Source organism: Dermacentor albipictus, chromosome 1, assembly GCF_038994185.2.
Source record: "Dermacentor albipictus isolate Rhodes 1998 colony chromosome 1, USDA_Dalb.pri_finalv2, whole genome shotgun sequence".
Taxonomy (NCBI): domain Eukaryota; kingdom Metazoa; phylum Arthropoda; class Arachnida; order Ixodida; family Ixodidae; genus Dermacentor; species Dermacentor albipictus.
The window spans coordinates 149028796-149046756 of NC_091821.1; the positions used below are offsets into that span (position 1 = coordinate 149028796).

The following is a 17961-nucleotide window of genomic DNA, read 5'->3' on the forward strand; positions in this document are numbered from 1 at the left end:
CATAATTTTATGCTATATACTATTTTACGCTTCCATGACACTGATTGATTTTAGGCCACTTTACAGCCATGTTACATCCCACCATCGCCACTCACAAATCAGCGCTTAACACAACATTATCAGTACCCGCCTTGGTTGCTCAGTGGCTATGGTGTTGGGCTGCTGAGCACGAGGTCGCGGGATCGAATCCCGGCCACGGCGGCTGCATTTCAATGGGGGCGAAATGCGAAAACACCCGTGTACTTAGATTTAGGTGCACATAAAAGAACCCCAGGTGGTCGAAATTTCCAGAGTCCTCCACTACGGCGTGCCTCATAATCATAAAGTGGTTTTGGCACGTTAAACCCCATAATTTAATTTTTTTAACATTATCAGTCATGGCGCTTTTTGGCCATACCTGGCCCTTGCGCCAAGACACATCCATCCATCCAAATGTCTCAGCTCATTGAAAATTGGAGGAAGTGTGGGAATGGTAAGGGTAATGCATGGATACATATACAGGCCTGGGTATGAATTAGACACTTTGCAGGAAATAGTCAGTTTAAGTGATGGCTTGCTCAGGAGCATTTTGAGGCTGTATATTGAAGTGCCACGAGAGAACTACTGAGATTGTTCAGTATAAACCTCATATGAATGGAGTATATGCATTCAAAAACTTTCTGATGAAATTTGAAAGCTGTAGAGGGAATGAGGGGGCCACAAGACAACAGCAAAATTGTAAAAATTTCAGTGTGCCTCCAGGCTTGCCGAGAGCACAATATGTTTGCTGTAAAATTACAGATTGTATTGGTTTAACAATATGTAGGAATAGAGTGTATGCTTGGATAAATATACTGGTAAGATTTGAAATTTGTGGAGAGTTAGTGGAGTCCTGATAATGCAATAAAATGTCTCAAAACATGCTATCTCTTTTTCTCTTTTTTTTTTCCCCTCTGCGTAAGTCCCCTCAAGATGTTCTTGAAACTCCTAGCTAATCTTTGCACAAGTTCTCTCAGCTCTTAGAAGCACTCTCAAAGTCTCCTTGAAACTTGCTTTTTCAACAGCTATGGAGTTCGGTGCATGGCATAGGTTCACCTAGAGCACCTCAAATTTTCTCTTAGTCATTCTAGACACACTTTGAATCTACCATGAGTATCCATAAAGAGTTCCATATCTCACTGAAAAGTTTCATACTCTTATGTGCCTACTACACTCTCTTACAGCAATCCTTTACATATTGTAGAAGTATTCTGGCTCTCACTAAATGGCCGCTTTGTGACTTTTTGAATGTTTAGCACTCCCCACTAACAGTTGCAATTTACCCACAGAACCTTTATGATTAATTCCTGCAATTTACACCCCACTATTGTCCTTCGTTTTCTTGTAGCACTGTAAACATTTCACACCTGATTGCCTTTGTTATATTGCACATACAAACAAAATGACCTGGAATGAAACCATGAACACATTCATTTGGTAAGGGAAGTCCTCGTGAATATTAAGAACCAAATTTAAGTCTCCTGCTTAAACCTTGTAATTTATTAATGGATTTTAAAAGTCTTGCACCCCTCTCTGCATGTTTTATGTCGTCCCTGTCCATTCTATAAACAATACACAAGTGATGCCTTTTGGGCGAGCAGTCTCATTGGTTTCTCATGTGACATCATCACGAATACTTCATGTATGCTTCTCTGCTAATCTTTTTCTTTAATGGTATATGTATGTATACTAATTTGTATACGTGTAAAAATAGAAACAGAACTGCAACAAATGCAGATGTTTCTTCAAACCAATGGTGCACTTCCACCTGAGGATGCAGATCATCTGTTGCAGCTGTTGTCTGTTCATATGTATTATGTGCATATGTATTATGTGCATATGTATTATGTATTATATGTATATGTATTATGTGATATGTATCATGAACTGTGCTGTATGTTCATATGTGAGTGCATGTGAGGAAGGGAGTGGAAAATAGAATTTCTTCTGAGAAGCTGAGCTCCCGGGTAATTCACAAGGCTGGATGTAGGAAGGCGAGAAGTGACTGAAAATGTGACAATGGTTAACAAGTTCAGTGAGATTAGCTAGCAGTGGTGCATGGGGGGCTTATATGGCACAAAGTTGTGGTCCAGTCTTTAAGGTGATATGTTGTGGCTGGAGAAACGTGAATAGTGCCAGCACTGTACTATCCCCTTAAGGATGCTGGTAGTAAACCAGGGCACATCTTTTTTGCATTGTAGAAAAAACAAGTGCTGCATGTAAATTTCATTTTGATGCCACCATTGCCACACTGGTGCGTTCAGTTATAGGGCATTTAAATGTGCTAAATGTCTGGTGTTTCCAAAAACACAATGTTACGTGTGCCGAGGCAATTTCAAGTTACTCTATTGCAGCACAAAATGTTTTATATTATAGTATATCTAGGCAAGTGTCTATATACAGCTTTTTCCCCTTTTTTATTTTTTGTTGCAAGAACTGAAATGCCAAAATTCCGAATAAAAGGGTCCACTCACATCTTTTGGTTATTTTACATCACTCTATACAAATGTACACACACTAACATTGTCTTCTTGCTGAAACATATTTCTTTCCTAATCAGTGACATTTTTATGCTTTAATTTTGACAGGGAACTGTGCTGGATCGCATAGACTATAACTTGGACACAGTGCAGACAAGGGTTCAACAGGGCCTCCAACAGCTACAAAAGGCTGACACGTATCAGAAGAAGAACCATAAAATGATGTGCATCCTTGTCATGGCAGCCTCCACTATCATCCTCATTATCCTTCTCTTTGCATTCAAGCTGTAGACTGAAACAGTGCTGTGCTTTCCACTCATGACCTGCGGGCGACATCAGAGACATATCAGTGTGGGACACGCCTTCATGCACCACCACAGTGTATGCGTTGCTGTCATTGCTGCATTGCTCGGGAGCAAAGGTGTTGCCTGGTTCACAATCATGTTATATCTTGAAACATTGTGATGTGACTGATGTAAATGTTGACTGGAAACTACCTAAGAGAAATGCACTGTGTGAAGCTGATAACATGCATATTTGCTCTTCATTTCTTTTAGTGCACAAAAAAAAAAAACCTGTGATACAGGGCACCTCCAGCTACTGGTGCTTGTACTTTGCTGTGCTTGGTAGTGCGAGTATTTTATGCTTGTCACCATTATTTTCAATTAACTGTTGCTGTCATTGATTGATGACTGTTGGTAAAGTAATGGCTGGATTTCTTTGTGTGCACATAAAGCTCCTTTCTGAGGTAATTTTGCACGCATCTTCTTCTCTTAGGTACTCCAAAGCATGGTTTGACTTCTGTGCTTTATCACTAATGTTTACGGCCATTGTAAGCTTATTTTAATTAATCAAGCTATATTTCTATGTTAACTCGTATATCCCTAGTGCCCAACTTTTGGGATGACTGTTTGTTTTATGACAACACAACCAACTTCAAAAACGGAAAAGTAGCAGGGTGTACAACCTTGTGGGGCAACAAATTCTGCTGTTTACCTCAAGAACTTTTACCATCCTGCGTTCAGCAGGCCAGGGAAACAAGTGAATGTGAAGGCTTGTATTAGTTTTTACAGACTTCAGATTTTTCTAGAGTCTTAGTTGTGTAGTTAATTTTTCTTTTTGATTTGTATCACAGAGTTGGTTATTGCACGTTCTTTGTGCTGAATTTTCCTTGGCATTCAAATGATGCAGCAGCCATGCTGTAAGTATGCTGCACAAGTTAACAGTGTCTATTTAAATTTCCCTAGTCTTCGAAGATCCAAGTTTTTTTTTTATGATTGTTTTTTTTGCATGCATTAGTATTTTAAATGTGTCTGCACAGCTGTCCAAAGAAGTGTGTACCATCAGCAAAACATGGAAATGCAAACAAGAAAAAGCTGATCAGAACACCTGTTGCATGGGAGTCCAACATGCAGTCACTCTGTAGCTTGTTCCTAAGCATGGTGTAGTCTCAAATGTAAAAGTTTTGGAGCCTTTATAAGCCACTGTGTATTGCAAATGCAGACAGACCTGGAAATGCAATGACACATTCTAGTCATTTTTTACTTGTTTGCATTTTCATTTATTCTGATAGTACACTTTTAGTTGTACAGTCGACTTCCATTAAGTAAACCCTGATGGAGCTGTGAAAATTGGCTGAATTATCGAGCACATTGAATTAAAAAGGAAGGCAGAAAAATTTTCAAACTTGCAGTCTCTTTATTTCAAAACAATTCATGATCATCTTGTGTCATTCAAGCTTTAAAGAATGTTTGAGATAGCTTGTTTTCTAGCACACCAGTGTATTTAATTAAATGCCTCTTCAGCATGGGCCTCATGAAAGAACTTCTGTGGCATTGAGCCCAGCTTCTGTTGTGCATAGACACTTATGTAATATCTCTGACAGAAACCTTGTAGCTTTTGTCATCTCCACCATTCACGCTGCCTCTCACGATATGCAAAACAGCATTGCTAGTCATGGCACTCCAGATATCCACTTCTCTTTCAATGTTGACAAAATGCTCAACAAAACTGCTGGCAAGAATAGGTAAAAATGATATCCATATTCTGCAGAAATAGCATTCAATTAATAGTGTTAATGTATCTTTCGGTTATCCAGATCTGCTTGACCCATTCTGCTCTATTTTCATTTTCGCCACTCTGACTGCACCGCTTGCTGCCTTGTCTAGCTCTTCCTTATGCTGCTTGTGTATCAGTCAAGGTCAGATCGTCTGATGTATGGCACTTTTAAGGGGCCCCTAAATGACTCTAAGCTCTACAACTTTTTTATGTAATGCCAGCTGCGTCCCAGTCTACAATCAACATGAAGCCACAAGAATTTTTCAAAAAGATGCCATAATATAAAAATTACAGGCACTCGTCCAATGACGACATGGCTGCCATAATTTCTCGCTCACTTTCACGACTCTTCCTCTAGGCTCCTTCTCACTGCTTACTATCACCTAGTCCATACAGTGCAGTGAAAGCTATGGGTCACATCACACAAGAAGAAAATTACCTTCATTGTCCACCCCTAATCACCCTCTGTGTTGTGCAGACTGAATGGAAGCTTCACAGAAAGACCAGTGGTGCACAATGGGCAAGCCCCTATATTTTCTCAGTACACACAGCCAGCTCTCATCATGTTGGCGCTCTCCTTCCTTGCCAACCAACAGATCAACACCTTTTACCCTGGTGACATTACATGCATGACCCTGATACAAAGAAGAGACTGGAAAAGCTCGGAGAGGTGCATGAGATTGTTTTTTAAATTTGCGACTTCCCCAAAGTGCGTAGTGCTGCCATGTTTGACAAAGATAATTGTTGCAATATTATGTACATGATGCATGTGTTCGCTTAAATGTGTTGAAAATGGCAGGGTAGCTTAGGGCCCCTTTAAGACAGAAAACAGAAAGCTTGGCTCATGAGAACGCTGTGCCACCAGCTGGGACCTTCTGGTACGATCAAATTAGTAAGCTCTTGAACAAGAGAAGACTGCTTAGAACTGAATCAGCTTCAGTTTCATTTGTGAATATTTAAATTTTTTTTAAATAGCTGTGGTCAAGACTGCTTAGAATTGTGGGATGCTTATGCTCTTGTTAATGCAGTAACGAAAATCAAATTAGTGTTAGTCAGCTGTATCCTGTTACCCCTTTACACATGAAAGCATTTTAATTAAAATGAAGCATGCAGAGAAAAGCTGTCAGGAAAGGCCAGTTTATGATGTCATTGGCTCTTCTTCCTCTGTCACATGACAATGTTCTCAAATATTCTGAGTTATTTGAGCAGTCGTAATTCGTGAGGCAGTGTGGGCTAATAGGTGTGTTTAGTTACCTTTGCACTCATGATCATTACAGATGTATCTTTAAAAATTCATACAGATCTAATGCACTTGTTGGGATCTATGCAGAGCAAAGCTTGAGTGGAGTGAATAATTAAATGCTTTACAGCCAATGGCGATGCATACAATTTGGTGTTGACAGGTGTGTGCACAGAAAAGTATGACACGTATCAAGCAACATTTAAGGATTTTGTACCTCTAGTGTTACATTGGGACATAACCATTCTGGAGGATTGGCTGAAAACGGGCTAACCCCCAGTTGCAGATACCGAATGGCTAAATCAAAGAAAGTAAAAATTTCTTGAAATATAATTAATCACTCTGTTAACAGATCAGTGTGCTTTAGCGATATCTGTGAGCCGAAATTATATCTACATATTTTAAGTTGAAATTGTATATAGTGGAACATGCCGTTTCCAGAAGATTGGCCAAGAACCTAGTGGCACATACTGAGTGGCTAAATCAAAGAAAATTATGTAATTCAATGAATCCGTTAAGTATGATTCACCATTCCAATAACACATTGGTGTGCTTTATAAATGCCTTTGAGCCAACATTATATGTGCAGATCTTATATAGGAAATTAATTTGTTGTTTTAAGAACAGAGCTGGACATACATGGTCAGCCTACAAGGTTTATATGAGCCACTTATGGATACCTTCATGTAGCCTTTGTATATATGCATAAATATATTCCACAAATATATTCGGCAAGACAGCAGCCACGATAAGGAAAGCCTTAAAGGTTTCACAATGATTCAAGTGCAAAAGTACCAACGTGCTTATACTAAGATAGGCTTCCTTACTGTCTAGAAATTAAAATACATAGAAGGGACATTTCACTTTTTGTAGAGTGTGAGAATACAGACAGACAGACAAAGAACTTTACTAATGCTCCTGAGGAACAGCGTTAGGGTACCTCCCTTTTCAGGGAGTCCCCGTAGCCGTTGCGGGCCGCAACTACGTCGGGGTAGGAAGATTGTGGTCTTACGCCCTGTCGCAGGCCCTCTGGACAGCCCGTAGTTGCTCTGAGAGGTCGCCGCTTTTAAGGGCTGCCTCCCAGTCGGTTAGAATGGTTAGCGATGAGCTGCGTGAGAATGCAGCATTCTTTGTGTCTTTACCACTTGAAATAGGAAAAGCATTTTTGGTTGCAATGGCCTCTGCAGAAGGGCTCAGAAACGAATAAGCATTTGTATTGATATGTAATTGAAGTGGAATTTCTGAAAACTACACTTCTTAAAAAAAAAAAGAACAATTAAAAAAGAAGGTGACATGGTAATACAATGTTTGCCTGTGCCTGGCTCTCTCACTTTCTGCACCTCCTAACAATCTTTGTTATGCATTTCCATGCATTATATTGATGTGGACAGTTTATTCACACTTGATATTCATCACTGCCATATTGGAAGAGCTCTGAATGCAAGGTTGGGCCGGCATAATGTAAAACTATTCCAATCTGTTTTTATTCCAAATTGGCCATTAGCCCTCTGTGATAGATCGAAATGGCTCAGGCTCTGCCCATATGGGAGGGCACCACTCTTATATGGGCAGAGCCCGAGACATTTCGGCCTATCAGGGAGTGCTAATGGCTGATTTAGAATAAAAACAGATTAGAATAATTTGATATTATACCAGCCTTGGTGTATTAGTTTAATAATGCTCCAAAGTGGACATAGAGTGATACACAACTTCACTGTTTGCTCAGCAGCAGCTAAATAGCTTCCGTTAAATATATTTCGCATGTTGTATAGTGATACACATTACCAGCAACAAGAAACCTCTCAAGAAGCAAGTTTGCGCTTTAGTGCTGTTGATTTGTGCTCATCCTCTAGAACACTGAAAAACATTAGCTGCACTAGTTGTAATTGTGTCCTTCCCTCCTTAAGTACTGTTGGGAGAAAATTGTGCAAGGAGATGTGTTCTTTGTAAGTTTTGTTCCATGTATATACATCTGAAACCCACTATTAAGGGGCTATGCTATAGGCATGTAGGTTAAAATAGATTTCCCTTGCATAACAATCTTCAATGGACATAGTGTCGGTAAACTATTTTTCTACTTGTGTTCTTTTGTAGTAGATGCGGAAGGTTTACTGTATTTATAAATCAATTTGGAACTTGATTGTATATACATTCTAACCTATGGTATTTACCGAGCATACAGAGAGACATGCTTTGTGCATCAGCTGTACTTTAAGCTATAGGCAAAGAAGCACCGGTGCACCACAGCTTTTTGCTGAATGTTAAAAAGCTGGCGTCTTACGACTTCTACACTTGGACCACAACTTACAGAAGCATTTACCCTGGATAAAAATGGTGCGGACCTAATGTAATAATTTGGCCTTTAGTTACACATGCATTTGAATCACACATAAGGCAACAAGGCTGTTTGGGTTTCTCGAGACCAGATCTGAACTTGCTAGCGTTTTGCAGGTACATTACTGTCTGAAATGTTCACTTGCTTTTTTGTATGCGTGTGAAGGCTGTTCAGAAAGTTGTGAAAGAATAGTTGTGTTATGATGGCTGTTGAGCTAAAAACTGTCGAGATTGAGAAAAATTGTGTGCTCGGAAGTGCACGTTTCTTGCTGTCCTAAAGCTACATTGTTTTTGTTATAGTAACCAGCACTACAATTATATTGAAATTTGCTTGTTACCCAAGTCATTTATTTTGCATGGGAATTGAGGTAATATGCTGTGGATTTGATTGTTGCTTTATAAATGTCTCGTCAGGGGTCAGTTAAAATTCATGGGGTCCACCCTTGAACCTCAAAGTAAATGTTTTTCACTAATAAAATTGTAAGTGCTGCAAACATTGAAACATAAAAGGCATGTTAATGTTATGTGCATGTGATGTTACTTCATGTCCTGCCTCTTCATTTACTCAAAGTTTTTTCTGTTGGATTTGTTTTTTCACTGTTCCAAGTGAAAAACATATACTACAGCTTCAATGCCTGTCATATACTAATGTGACAAAAATGCAAAATAAGATATAGATTAATCCTAAGTGAATAGTTTCTTTCCTGTGAAAAAATTGTCTGCAACCAGAGGCCATTCAAATGTTCTTGCAAGATCAGCAAAAAAAATATCACTGGCTTCAAGCACAGACAATAGCAACATGCAATGCCATATGCACAATATCTGCATTTGCTATCCTCTGTACTCTGATGGAATGCCACCTCATTTTCATTTAAGACAAAAGATCACAAGAAGCGGAGACTTGCCCACTGTGGTAGCCCAGTGGCTATGGTGTCGCACTGCTGAGCTCGACGTCATGGGTTCAATCCCGTCCACTGCGGCCGCATTTTGATAGAGGCTAAATGCAAAAGTGCTTGTGTACTTAGACGTACGTGCATGTTTAAGAATCCCAGCTGATCAAAATGAATCTGGAGTCGCCAACTATGGTGTGCCTCATGATCAGATCATGGTTCTGGCACAAAAAAAAAAGAATTTAATCAAATTATTTCTTTAAGACTCGCAGGAGACTTGCATGTATACAACAGGCGTTGAACAAGGGTACTTGTCTTGGTCAGGACGAAGATGAGCTCCTTTTTCGAAACATTGACTCCAGCCTGAGACACCGTTTGTTCGACTGCTGTTGCCTACCTAATTTTCATTTGTTCGTCCCTGTCCCCAATGAAGGCACACATAGTGCAGTACTCTCTAATCAGTAAGTACAATTTATTCATGCATTAATTTCATAAATGTGAAAGATTTTCAGCCTATCAAATGTCTCTCTCTCACTATATTTTTACGGAAGGATGAAATAAGAGAGGAAGAAGAAGATCGCGGGACGCTGGCTGCTGCGTGTTGTTGGTGGTCAGCCATCTTAACTACTCTGACTCATTTTGTATATATATATTGTAAATACAATCTTCTATACTCCCAACATCCCCGTAACATATTGGTGAGAGGTGTGGGGTACCAAGGCTTCTAACGGAGCTCCGCAGTGGACGTTGCATCACCGTCCGCACCATGAATGACTGTGAGCGCTCGGGATCAATGTCGTTGCCGCCTCCTACGTCACCGTCGCATGCTACGTCACTGTCACCTTCACTTGTCGTTGTGCAACCGAAAGATCCTGGAACTTCCTGTGGGACAGGTGGCGCCAACGTTGAAGAGTGGGTGGCCATGTACGAACACGAGTGGAATCAGCAGATGGGACGCTTATGGGACAACGCTTATGCTAGCTGACCTGTTGTTCTACCCAAGAGGCACGGCAAAGGTGTGGTACGAAAACCACAAAGAGGAGCTAACCAGCTGGGACCCATGCAAAGAGAAATTGACAGAGTTGTTTGGCAAACCAGCCGGCCGTAAAATTGCCGCAAAGCAGGAACTGGCCTCCCGTGCCCAATCCCCCACGGAGTCCTATGTCTTGTACATCCAGGATGTGCTGGAACTTTATCGTAAAGCCGGTCACGACATGACAGAAGCTGAAAAGGTTGGCCAAGTGCTTAAGGGCATTGCTGACGACGCGTTTAATCTGCTCATGTGCAAGAGCTGCTTTACAGTTGATGCAATCATTAAAGAGTGCTGACAATTCGAGCAGGCCAAAAGCCGATGCGTCTTGCAACCATTCGCCAGACTTCCCAATACTGCCGCAATGTCAACGTGTGAAGATCAACCCGCGCAGCAGCATGTGTTGCCATCAGAGGACGTGGTGCGAATCGTTAGATGTGAACTGGGTGCGATGGCGCCCGCAGCTTTCTGTTCGCGTAGCCCTGATGCTACCACATTTTCAGTTCCCCTCATACAAGCCATCGTTCGTCAGGAACTTGAAAACATTAGTTTACAGTCTGTGTGTGCTGTCCCCAATGCCAGAGCTAACGAACGCCCTTCTACTATTTTCGCTCCACCCCGACGCTTCTCTCCGCATTATCGCAACCCGACTCGCTGCCATTCTTGCGGTATTCCGAAAAACCGGCCTCTAACTGAACTCCTCGAAGTGTCAATTCGGGCACTGTCAGATTACCGTGTTGGGACACCTCGTTGACGCATCCGGTGTCCAACCAGATCCGGAAAAAGTTTGCGCCGTACGCAGTTTCCCTGTGCCAGGTTCTGCTTCTGACGTGCGCTGGTTCGTCGGTCTGTGTTCTTACTTTCGGCATTTCGTCAAAAACTTGGCTGACGTTGCTCGGCCCTTGACAGATCTAAAGAAGAACACACCATTCTCATGGGGCCCGGAGCAGGCTCACATGTTCACCACTCTCATAGGATTTCTGACCACTCCGCCAATACTTGCCCACTTTGATCCATCTGCACCGACTGACGTCCACACTGACGCAAGCGGCCATGGCAGCAACGCTGTTCTCGCCCAATAACAGAATGGTACCAAGTGCGTGATAGCTTACGCCAGCCGCCTGCTGTCACCTGCCGAGAGAAGTTACTCCATCATCGTGGGGGAGTGCTTGGCTTTAGTTCAGGCTGTCGCCAAGTTCCGGCCATATTTGTACGGCCGCACGTTTTCAGTCGTTACAGACCACCACGCACTCTCCTGATTGTCTTTCCTCCGGGACCCCACAGGACGGCTTGCTGGGCTTTGTGGCTCCAGGAATTTTCGTTTGTTGTCAACTATAAGTCTGGACATCTGCACAAGGATGCTGACTGTCTCTCTCGTCACCCCGTGGATCCCCCTGAGCCTGCTGTGCATAATCCGGTGACCTGCGTGATGGCTTTTACTGACATGACTGACATGCGCGCTGAACAACAACGCGACATATCCGTACAGTCCATCATCGCCGGAGTGCAATCTGGCAGCACTGACGCCACGTGTCGCATGTTCGTTCATGCACGACGGCATCCTCTACCGCCGCAATGTCAACCCTAACGGCCCCGAGTTGCTCTTTGCCCTTCCTCGTCATCCGCAATCCATCGCTCTCGAACTTCAAGATGCACCGACGGCGGGACACCTTGGCGTTTTGTGTACGACGCCAGTTCTTCTGGCCAGGTCTCTACCGCTCCGTACGATCGTTATGTCGCAACTTGCGAACTGTGTCAGCGCCAGAAGAAACCTCCCTTGCCACCTGTCGGACGACTCCATTCAATTGAAGTTCCCTCTGAACCGTTCTTTCGCGTAGGCCTTGACCTGCTTGGCCCATTTCCGACGATGACTAGAGGGAATAAATGGATCGCCGTCGCTACTGATTACGCAACACGCTACGCAATAACAAAGGCGTTGCCGACTAGTTGCGCAACAGACGGCGCCGATTTTCTCCTCCACGACGTCATTCTCCACCACGATGCACCTTGACAGTTACAGACCGCGGCCGCCCGTTCTTGTCTAGAGTTGTCGACGACTTCCTCCGCTCTTGTGCCACTGAGCACAAGCTGTCCACCGCCTACCACCCACAAACGAACTGTCTTACGCAACGTCTCAACCCAACAATCGCAGAGATGCTGTCGATGTACGTCTCCAACGATCACCGTGACTGGGACGCCACGCTGGCCTACGTGACGTTCGCGTGTAAGTCGTCCCGACATGACACCACAGGATATTCGCCCTCTTATCTTTTGTATGGTCGCGATTCCACATTGCTGTTTGACACCATACTCCCTTCTGTGCCACGTGTTGCAACCGAGTACGCTCGTGAAGTCATCGATCGCGCTCGCATGGCACGTCAAGTCGCCCGATCTCGTTTATTAGCCTTGCAGCATATACAAAAAGAGCGTTATGACCGGTGCCATCGCGATGTTAAGTTCGCGCCAGGTGCTCCTTAAATTTGGTCACCATGCATCGGGTTGGCCTCTCCCAGAAGCTTCTATATCTCTTGCTACGCAGGGCCTTATGAAGTCCTACGTCAAGTTAACGATCGACGTAAATTACAAGATTGCGCCACTACAGTTTGATGCATCCTCAAGTCTGACGCCTGCTGACGTCCACGTTTCGCGGCTGAAGCCATACTTTGCTCGCAATTGTTCGCCTACGATGCGCCGAGATCGACGGCGTTTCACTACCCAGGGGTCCTGTCACTGAAGGATGAAAGAATTAAGAGATGAAGATCGCGGGACGCTGGCTGCTGCTGTTCCAGATCTGTTGGTGGTTAGCCATCTTAACTACTCTGACTCATAATATATATATATATAATTATATATGTTGCATTTCATTATACACTAGTACTGTAGCCTCTGGGCACCAACCTACAGTGCAAGATCCATTGTACACTAGGGCTGTTCGAATAGCAAAATTTTCACATAATGTTGAAGAAAGATTACCTTTGAATATCCAGTCAAATACTGATATTTCCTATTTCTAAGTAAAGTGAAATAAAAGGTTGCATGGAGTTCACCAGGCAAAATAAGGGCTTCTTTATATTAATTTATACAAGTATAATGCCATTAACAACTGGATGTCAGGTAAACTGTGAAGAATATAAATGAAAAACTGGAAGTTGGTCATATATGGTGCACATTGGCAGTAACTGTAATACATATTTTTCAGATGCAACGCACGTTTTCGAATCTATGAAGCGAAGCTTTCGTGAAGAGATTAATTAAATGCTATAAAACTATTAATCTTGTGCGGTGCGTTTTGCAGCATAGCAATTACTTGCCTACCTAGCAAATCGGCAATATGCAAGAAACCCTACCGTGCAGACCACGTGCCCAAAACCGACCAAGCCGATGCTTTGCCGGTTTTTGAGAAATGGTCGTAAGCCAGCTTCACTGGCCACCCGACTTCCGAAAACAGTCGGCCCGACGTATACTTCCAGCTACATCGACACGCAGCCGGCCACACAGGCTGGGCCTCCGTCAGAGCACGACTGGACGCCGGCGCGCCAAACGCTCGTCGGTGCGACAAGCCGGCAATGCATCGGGCCAGCTTTAGTTGCCGACTGAACTTTGGTCCACGTATGTTTTTGTTAGACAGCATAAAATATATTGCACTAAGTACATAACTACAATAATAAACATTTTCCCGACTGCCGATGCTTGGCCGATTTTTGAGAAATGGTCGGAAGCCAGATTCACAGGCCACCCGACTTCCGACAACAGTCGGCCCGACGTCTCCTTCCAGCTACATCGGCACGCGGCCGGCCACACAGGCTGGGCCTCCGTCGGAGCACGACTGGACGCCGAGCGCGCCAAACACTCGTCGGTGCGACAAGCCGGCAATGCATCGGGCCAGCTTTAGTTGCCGACTGAACTTTGGTCCACGTATGTTTTTGTTAGACAGCATAAAATATATTGCACTAAGTACATAACTACAATAATAAGCATTTTCCCGACTGCCGATACTTGGCCGATTTTTGTGAAATGGTCGGAAGCCAGATTCACAGGCCACCCGACTTCCGACAACAGTCGGCCCGACGTCTCCTTCCAGCTACATCGGCACGCGGCCGGCCACACAGGCTGGGCCTCCGTCGGAGCACGACTGGACGCCGAGCGCGCCAAACACTCGTCGGTGCGACAAGCCGGCAATGCATCGGGCCAGCTTTAGCTGCCGACTGAACTTTGGGTCCACGTATCTTTTTGTTAGACAGCATAAATTATATTGCACTAAGTACATAACTACAATAATAACAAGCATTTTGCATGCTGTCATAGCTGATGCACACTGCAGAAGCACCAGACTGCGACTCTGGACTTCTTTAAATTCTTTTTTAATGACTTTGCTCGTACTGCTGCTTGGTTTCAACTCACGTTTCGCTAAAAGGCCGCATTTTTTTTTAATTTTTCCGCATTGGTAAAACGCTTTGCATTGCTGTTAAACTAGTTCGTTCGCAGCTGGTCCGGTTTGAGTGGGTAGGAGATGCCTTTTCGCATGAACCATGGCAAGCAGAAATAATAATTCAACAGTCTGTGAAAAACGCAAGAAGAAAGAATACGACCTCATTGCGAAATTTGAGTGCGAACGAACAAGCAATGCAAATGATTATTTTAAAGCTTGGAGTTGTACACTGCGCTTGCGGCAGGGAAGCCAACGGTGTACGTCTGTCAGTAAATTTTGAATAAACGGTGCGATCTATCTGAGCCCAAGATGATAAATCCAGAAACGCGCCCAAGGCAGCACCACAAAAGCACTTGCACGCGGAAAAATTAACATGGAGGCATGCGCTATAATGCGTCGCAATAATGTACAGACTATTAGGAATATCTTTTTTTATTCAGTATAGTTTTACCTATACAGTTCTGCCATAAATTTGTCTGAAACAATGGAACGGCTTACAATAGGCAATATTATATAGGTTTTTTTTTTCTTGTCCACAAAAGCTGCTGTCAACTTTACATGCTTTCACGTATAGCGTTTTCATACATTGCTCTTGCGCAAGACGAAGCAATGACACCACTTCCCAAATGGCAGACTGCGCGCTGCATACAGGCGACCACGTAACCTATAGCTACCATGTAAAAGAAAGCTTCGTCATTAGAATGCATCCGACTCACGTATGTACTGCCTCAGTATACGAAACCGCATCCGTCGGAAGTCTCATTGTGGATATTTTATATATGAAAGACGTCCCGTAGAATATTATCCTGCACTTCTTCTGGCACATATATACGAAAAGAAAAATCGTTTAATGTGATCGAACTTTCAGTTTCCGCGTTACAATATATAGTGAAAGCTCGTTAATTCGAACTTCAATAATTCGAATTTATGGATAATTCGAACTGTACGATTTGGTCCGGCCAAGCTCCAGAGAAGTCTATGTATAAAGAAGTCCGTTAATTCGAACACGAGAAGGTTCCCTCACGGATAATTCGAACTACGCTCGCCTGGCCCACGGCCAGAGAAACGCGCCTACTGCCTACAAACAAGGCTGTATTGCCTCCGAAACGGAGAGAACGGCGAGAGAAGGCAAAATCGGAAAAAAAATCTAACCGACGCGGGGTCAGCCAGAAGGCAGCGGCGGCTGCCGCCTCTCCGTTCTACGTAACCTCCAAAACTTCTTGCCCGATGCGAATCTCGGAGGCTTCGCAAATCTTGTACAGCTGCTAATGCTGTGCGGAGATGGCACGGCAAGCGCCAAAACACAGCGAATCAAGTACGTCGCAGCTGCGCTTGCAATCAAGAACCAACTAATCAGGGCCTTCGCCACCTTCACATGTTCAGCGTCTTTGTCTCGGCAGGCTTCATCGGTTGTGCGCCTCTGTTTTCAGCTTAGGAGGCATCGGCCGTCGCGATTCATTGTGATGGTGTTAAGCCCCGGCTAACGTTCGTTTCATTGGACATCGGTGGTGTGGCACAGTCGGACCCAGAGCTTCGACTCGAAGATGGCGTGTGCCCGCGGCCCACGGCATCACTTTCTGACTGGCCAAATTTCTGACATGCCCTACTGCTTCCAAATCGCAGTGTACTGTTGCTCTCCTTCACTTTCGTTAGTTCGAACTTTCGTTAATTCGAACTGAAGCGGCTTCCCCTTGCGGTTCGAATTAACGAGCTTTTACTGTATATGTTTTCTGGTTCGCATATAGGGATATGCTGTCTATCGCGCGCATTATGAGCTACAACGCGAATGCGCAAGATAAAGTGGTCGCGCGTTGTAGCTCGCACTGAGCGCCACGGTACGTGTTCAATCGAGACAACCGCACGTCTGAAATAACGTCTACTTGTTAAAAACATATACCATAATGCATAACCGGAGATTTACACCTAATTGAACATTGTAGCGAATGGTACAACCACACACAGAGACACACGTAGCTGGAATGCCTGGATGCTGTCGTAAGTTGGCCATTGTTGGTGTTTACTTTGTACAAAACCAAAATAATATTAATAAAATAACAATACTATAAAAGGAGGCGGTATTTACGTGCTGCTACCCTGCAGTGTCATCGGCTATAAGAGAGGTTGTGCAGCGTGAGAGCGCATGAGCCACAGATTAAGAGTCGACACACGAGAGATACGCACTTCATCTATTTGCAAGAATATAGCGCGAGCTTTTCCCCAGAAATTTCCAGCCTCGGAACGCACCTCGCATTATATTCGGGTTCGTGGCTGTAACGTATGGTAGTTCGAGTACTGAGACTGATTACGGCCGATTCTGTTGGGACACACACACATTTATTTCAACGAAACTGCAGCCATCTTGGAAGCTCCCCTGAACCCCAGGGTTGCCTTCCTTCATTCCAAAGAGTGCCATACATGGACACTATATACAGTGACATGATCATAACGTGTTCTATTTCTATGCGAAGCATATTAACGTAGGTTTCGGGCCTTCGCGCGACGCCCGGCAGTGGCCACCATTGACCCTGAAGTGGGGTCACGTGACATGACGTCACGTGATGACGTCACACAGGCTGCAGATGGGGCCTCATATCGCGCCGTCGGTCGCCTCCCGGTGGTGGCCACCATTGACCCTGAAGTGAGATCACATGATGTGACGTCACGTGATGATGTCACACCGGCTGCAGATGGGGTCTCATGTCGCGCCGTCGGACGTCGCCCGGCGGAGGCCTTCACGCTTCGGTTCGCGCCGTCGCGCGCGACGCGGCGGCGGCGCCACCATCGCTGCATCACGTGATATGTGACGTCACGCCAGGGATGAAGCGGCGCGCGCCCGCCGTCGCGTCAGTCTCTGTGCCCGCAACCGCGCCAGCGTCTTTGCGCCGGGCGTGTATGCGGTCAAGATGCCTCCAAACGCTAAGGATACGCTAAGGTTAAGCCCAGTGGATGCTTCGCATCCACTGGGCTTAACCTTGATAAGCCTCCAATTTTTTCTTTACTTTATCTAGAGAGAAAGAATAAACATTTTTATTGGGTGAATGCAGCTTTGGAGAGGCGTCCTCATTCAAGAATGCCTTGAGCTCGGGCCGCGTCCTGGGCCCTCGCAATCAGCCGTTGCTAATCCTCGAGGTCGGAGCTGGCCAAGGCTCCCTCCCAAAGCTCGTTAGTGGGGTAAGGGTTCGGAGGATTTAATGGTGCCGCTCAGCAACCCCCTACTATGTGCATGAGGGACCCGGGCTCTGCGCAGAAGCAGCATTGCGGAGAGAATTGTGTAGGGTCTATGAGGTGATTTCTGGTTGGGTGGGGGAATGTATTAACCTGCAGAGCTCGGAAGAATCGCTCCTGCTCTCTAGGTAGTGACTTGTGTGGGGGTGCATATGTTCTGCGGGTTAGCTTGTAGTGTTGTGTGATGCCTTAGTAAGAGACTAGAGGCAGTTTGTATAGGTGTTCTGTGCTAGAGGGTGCATGCGCTCGGGTTCCGA

At 44.5% G+C, this 17961-nt stretch overlaps 1 protein-coding gene across 1 annotated transcript in view; it reads left to right on the forward strand.

The window, feature by feature from the left end:
- Syx16 (syntaxin 16) overlaps positions 1 to 8654 on the forward strand; it is a 51343-nt gene extending 42689 nt beyond the window's left edge. Inside the window, exon 9 of the mRNA XM_065433365.2 lies at positions 2607 to 8654. Coding sequence (XP_065289437.1) covers positions 2607 to 2789 — 183 coding nt within the window. The 3' untranslated portion in view covers positions 2790 to 8654. The remainder of the gene's footprint in view (positions 1 to 2606) is intronic.
- The last annotated feature ends 9307 nt before the right edge of the window (positions 8655 to 17961 follow it).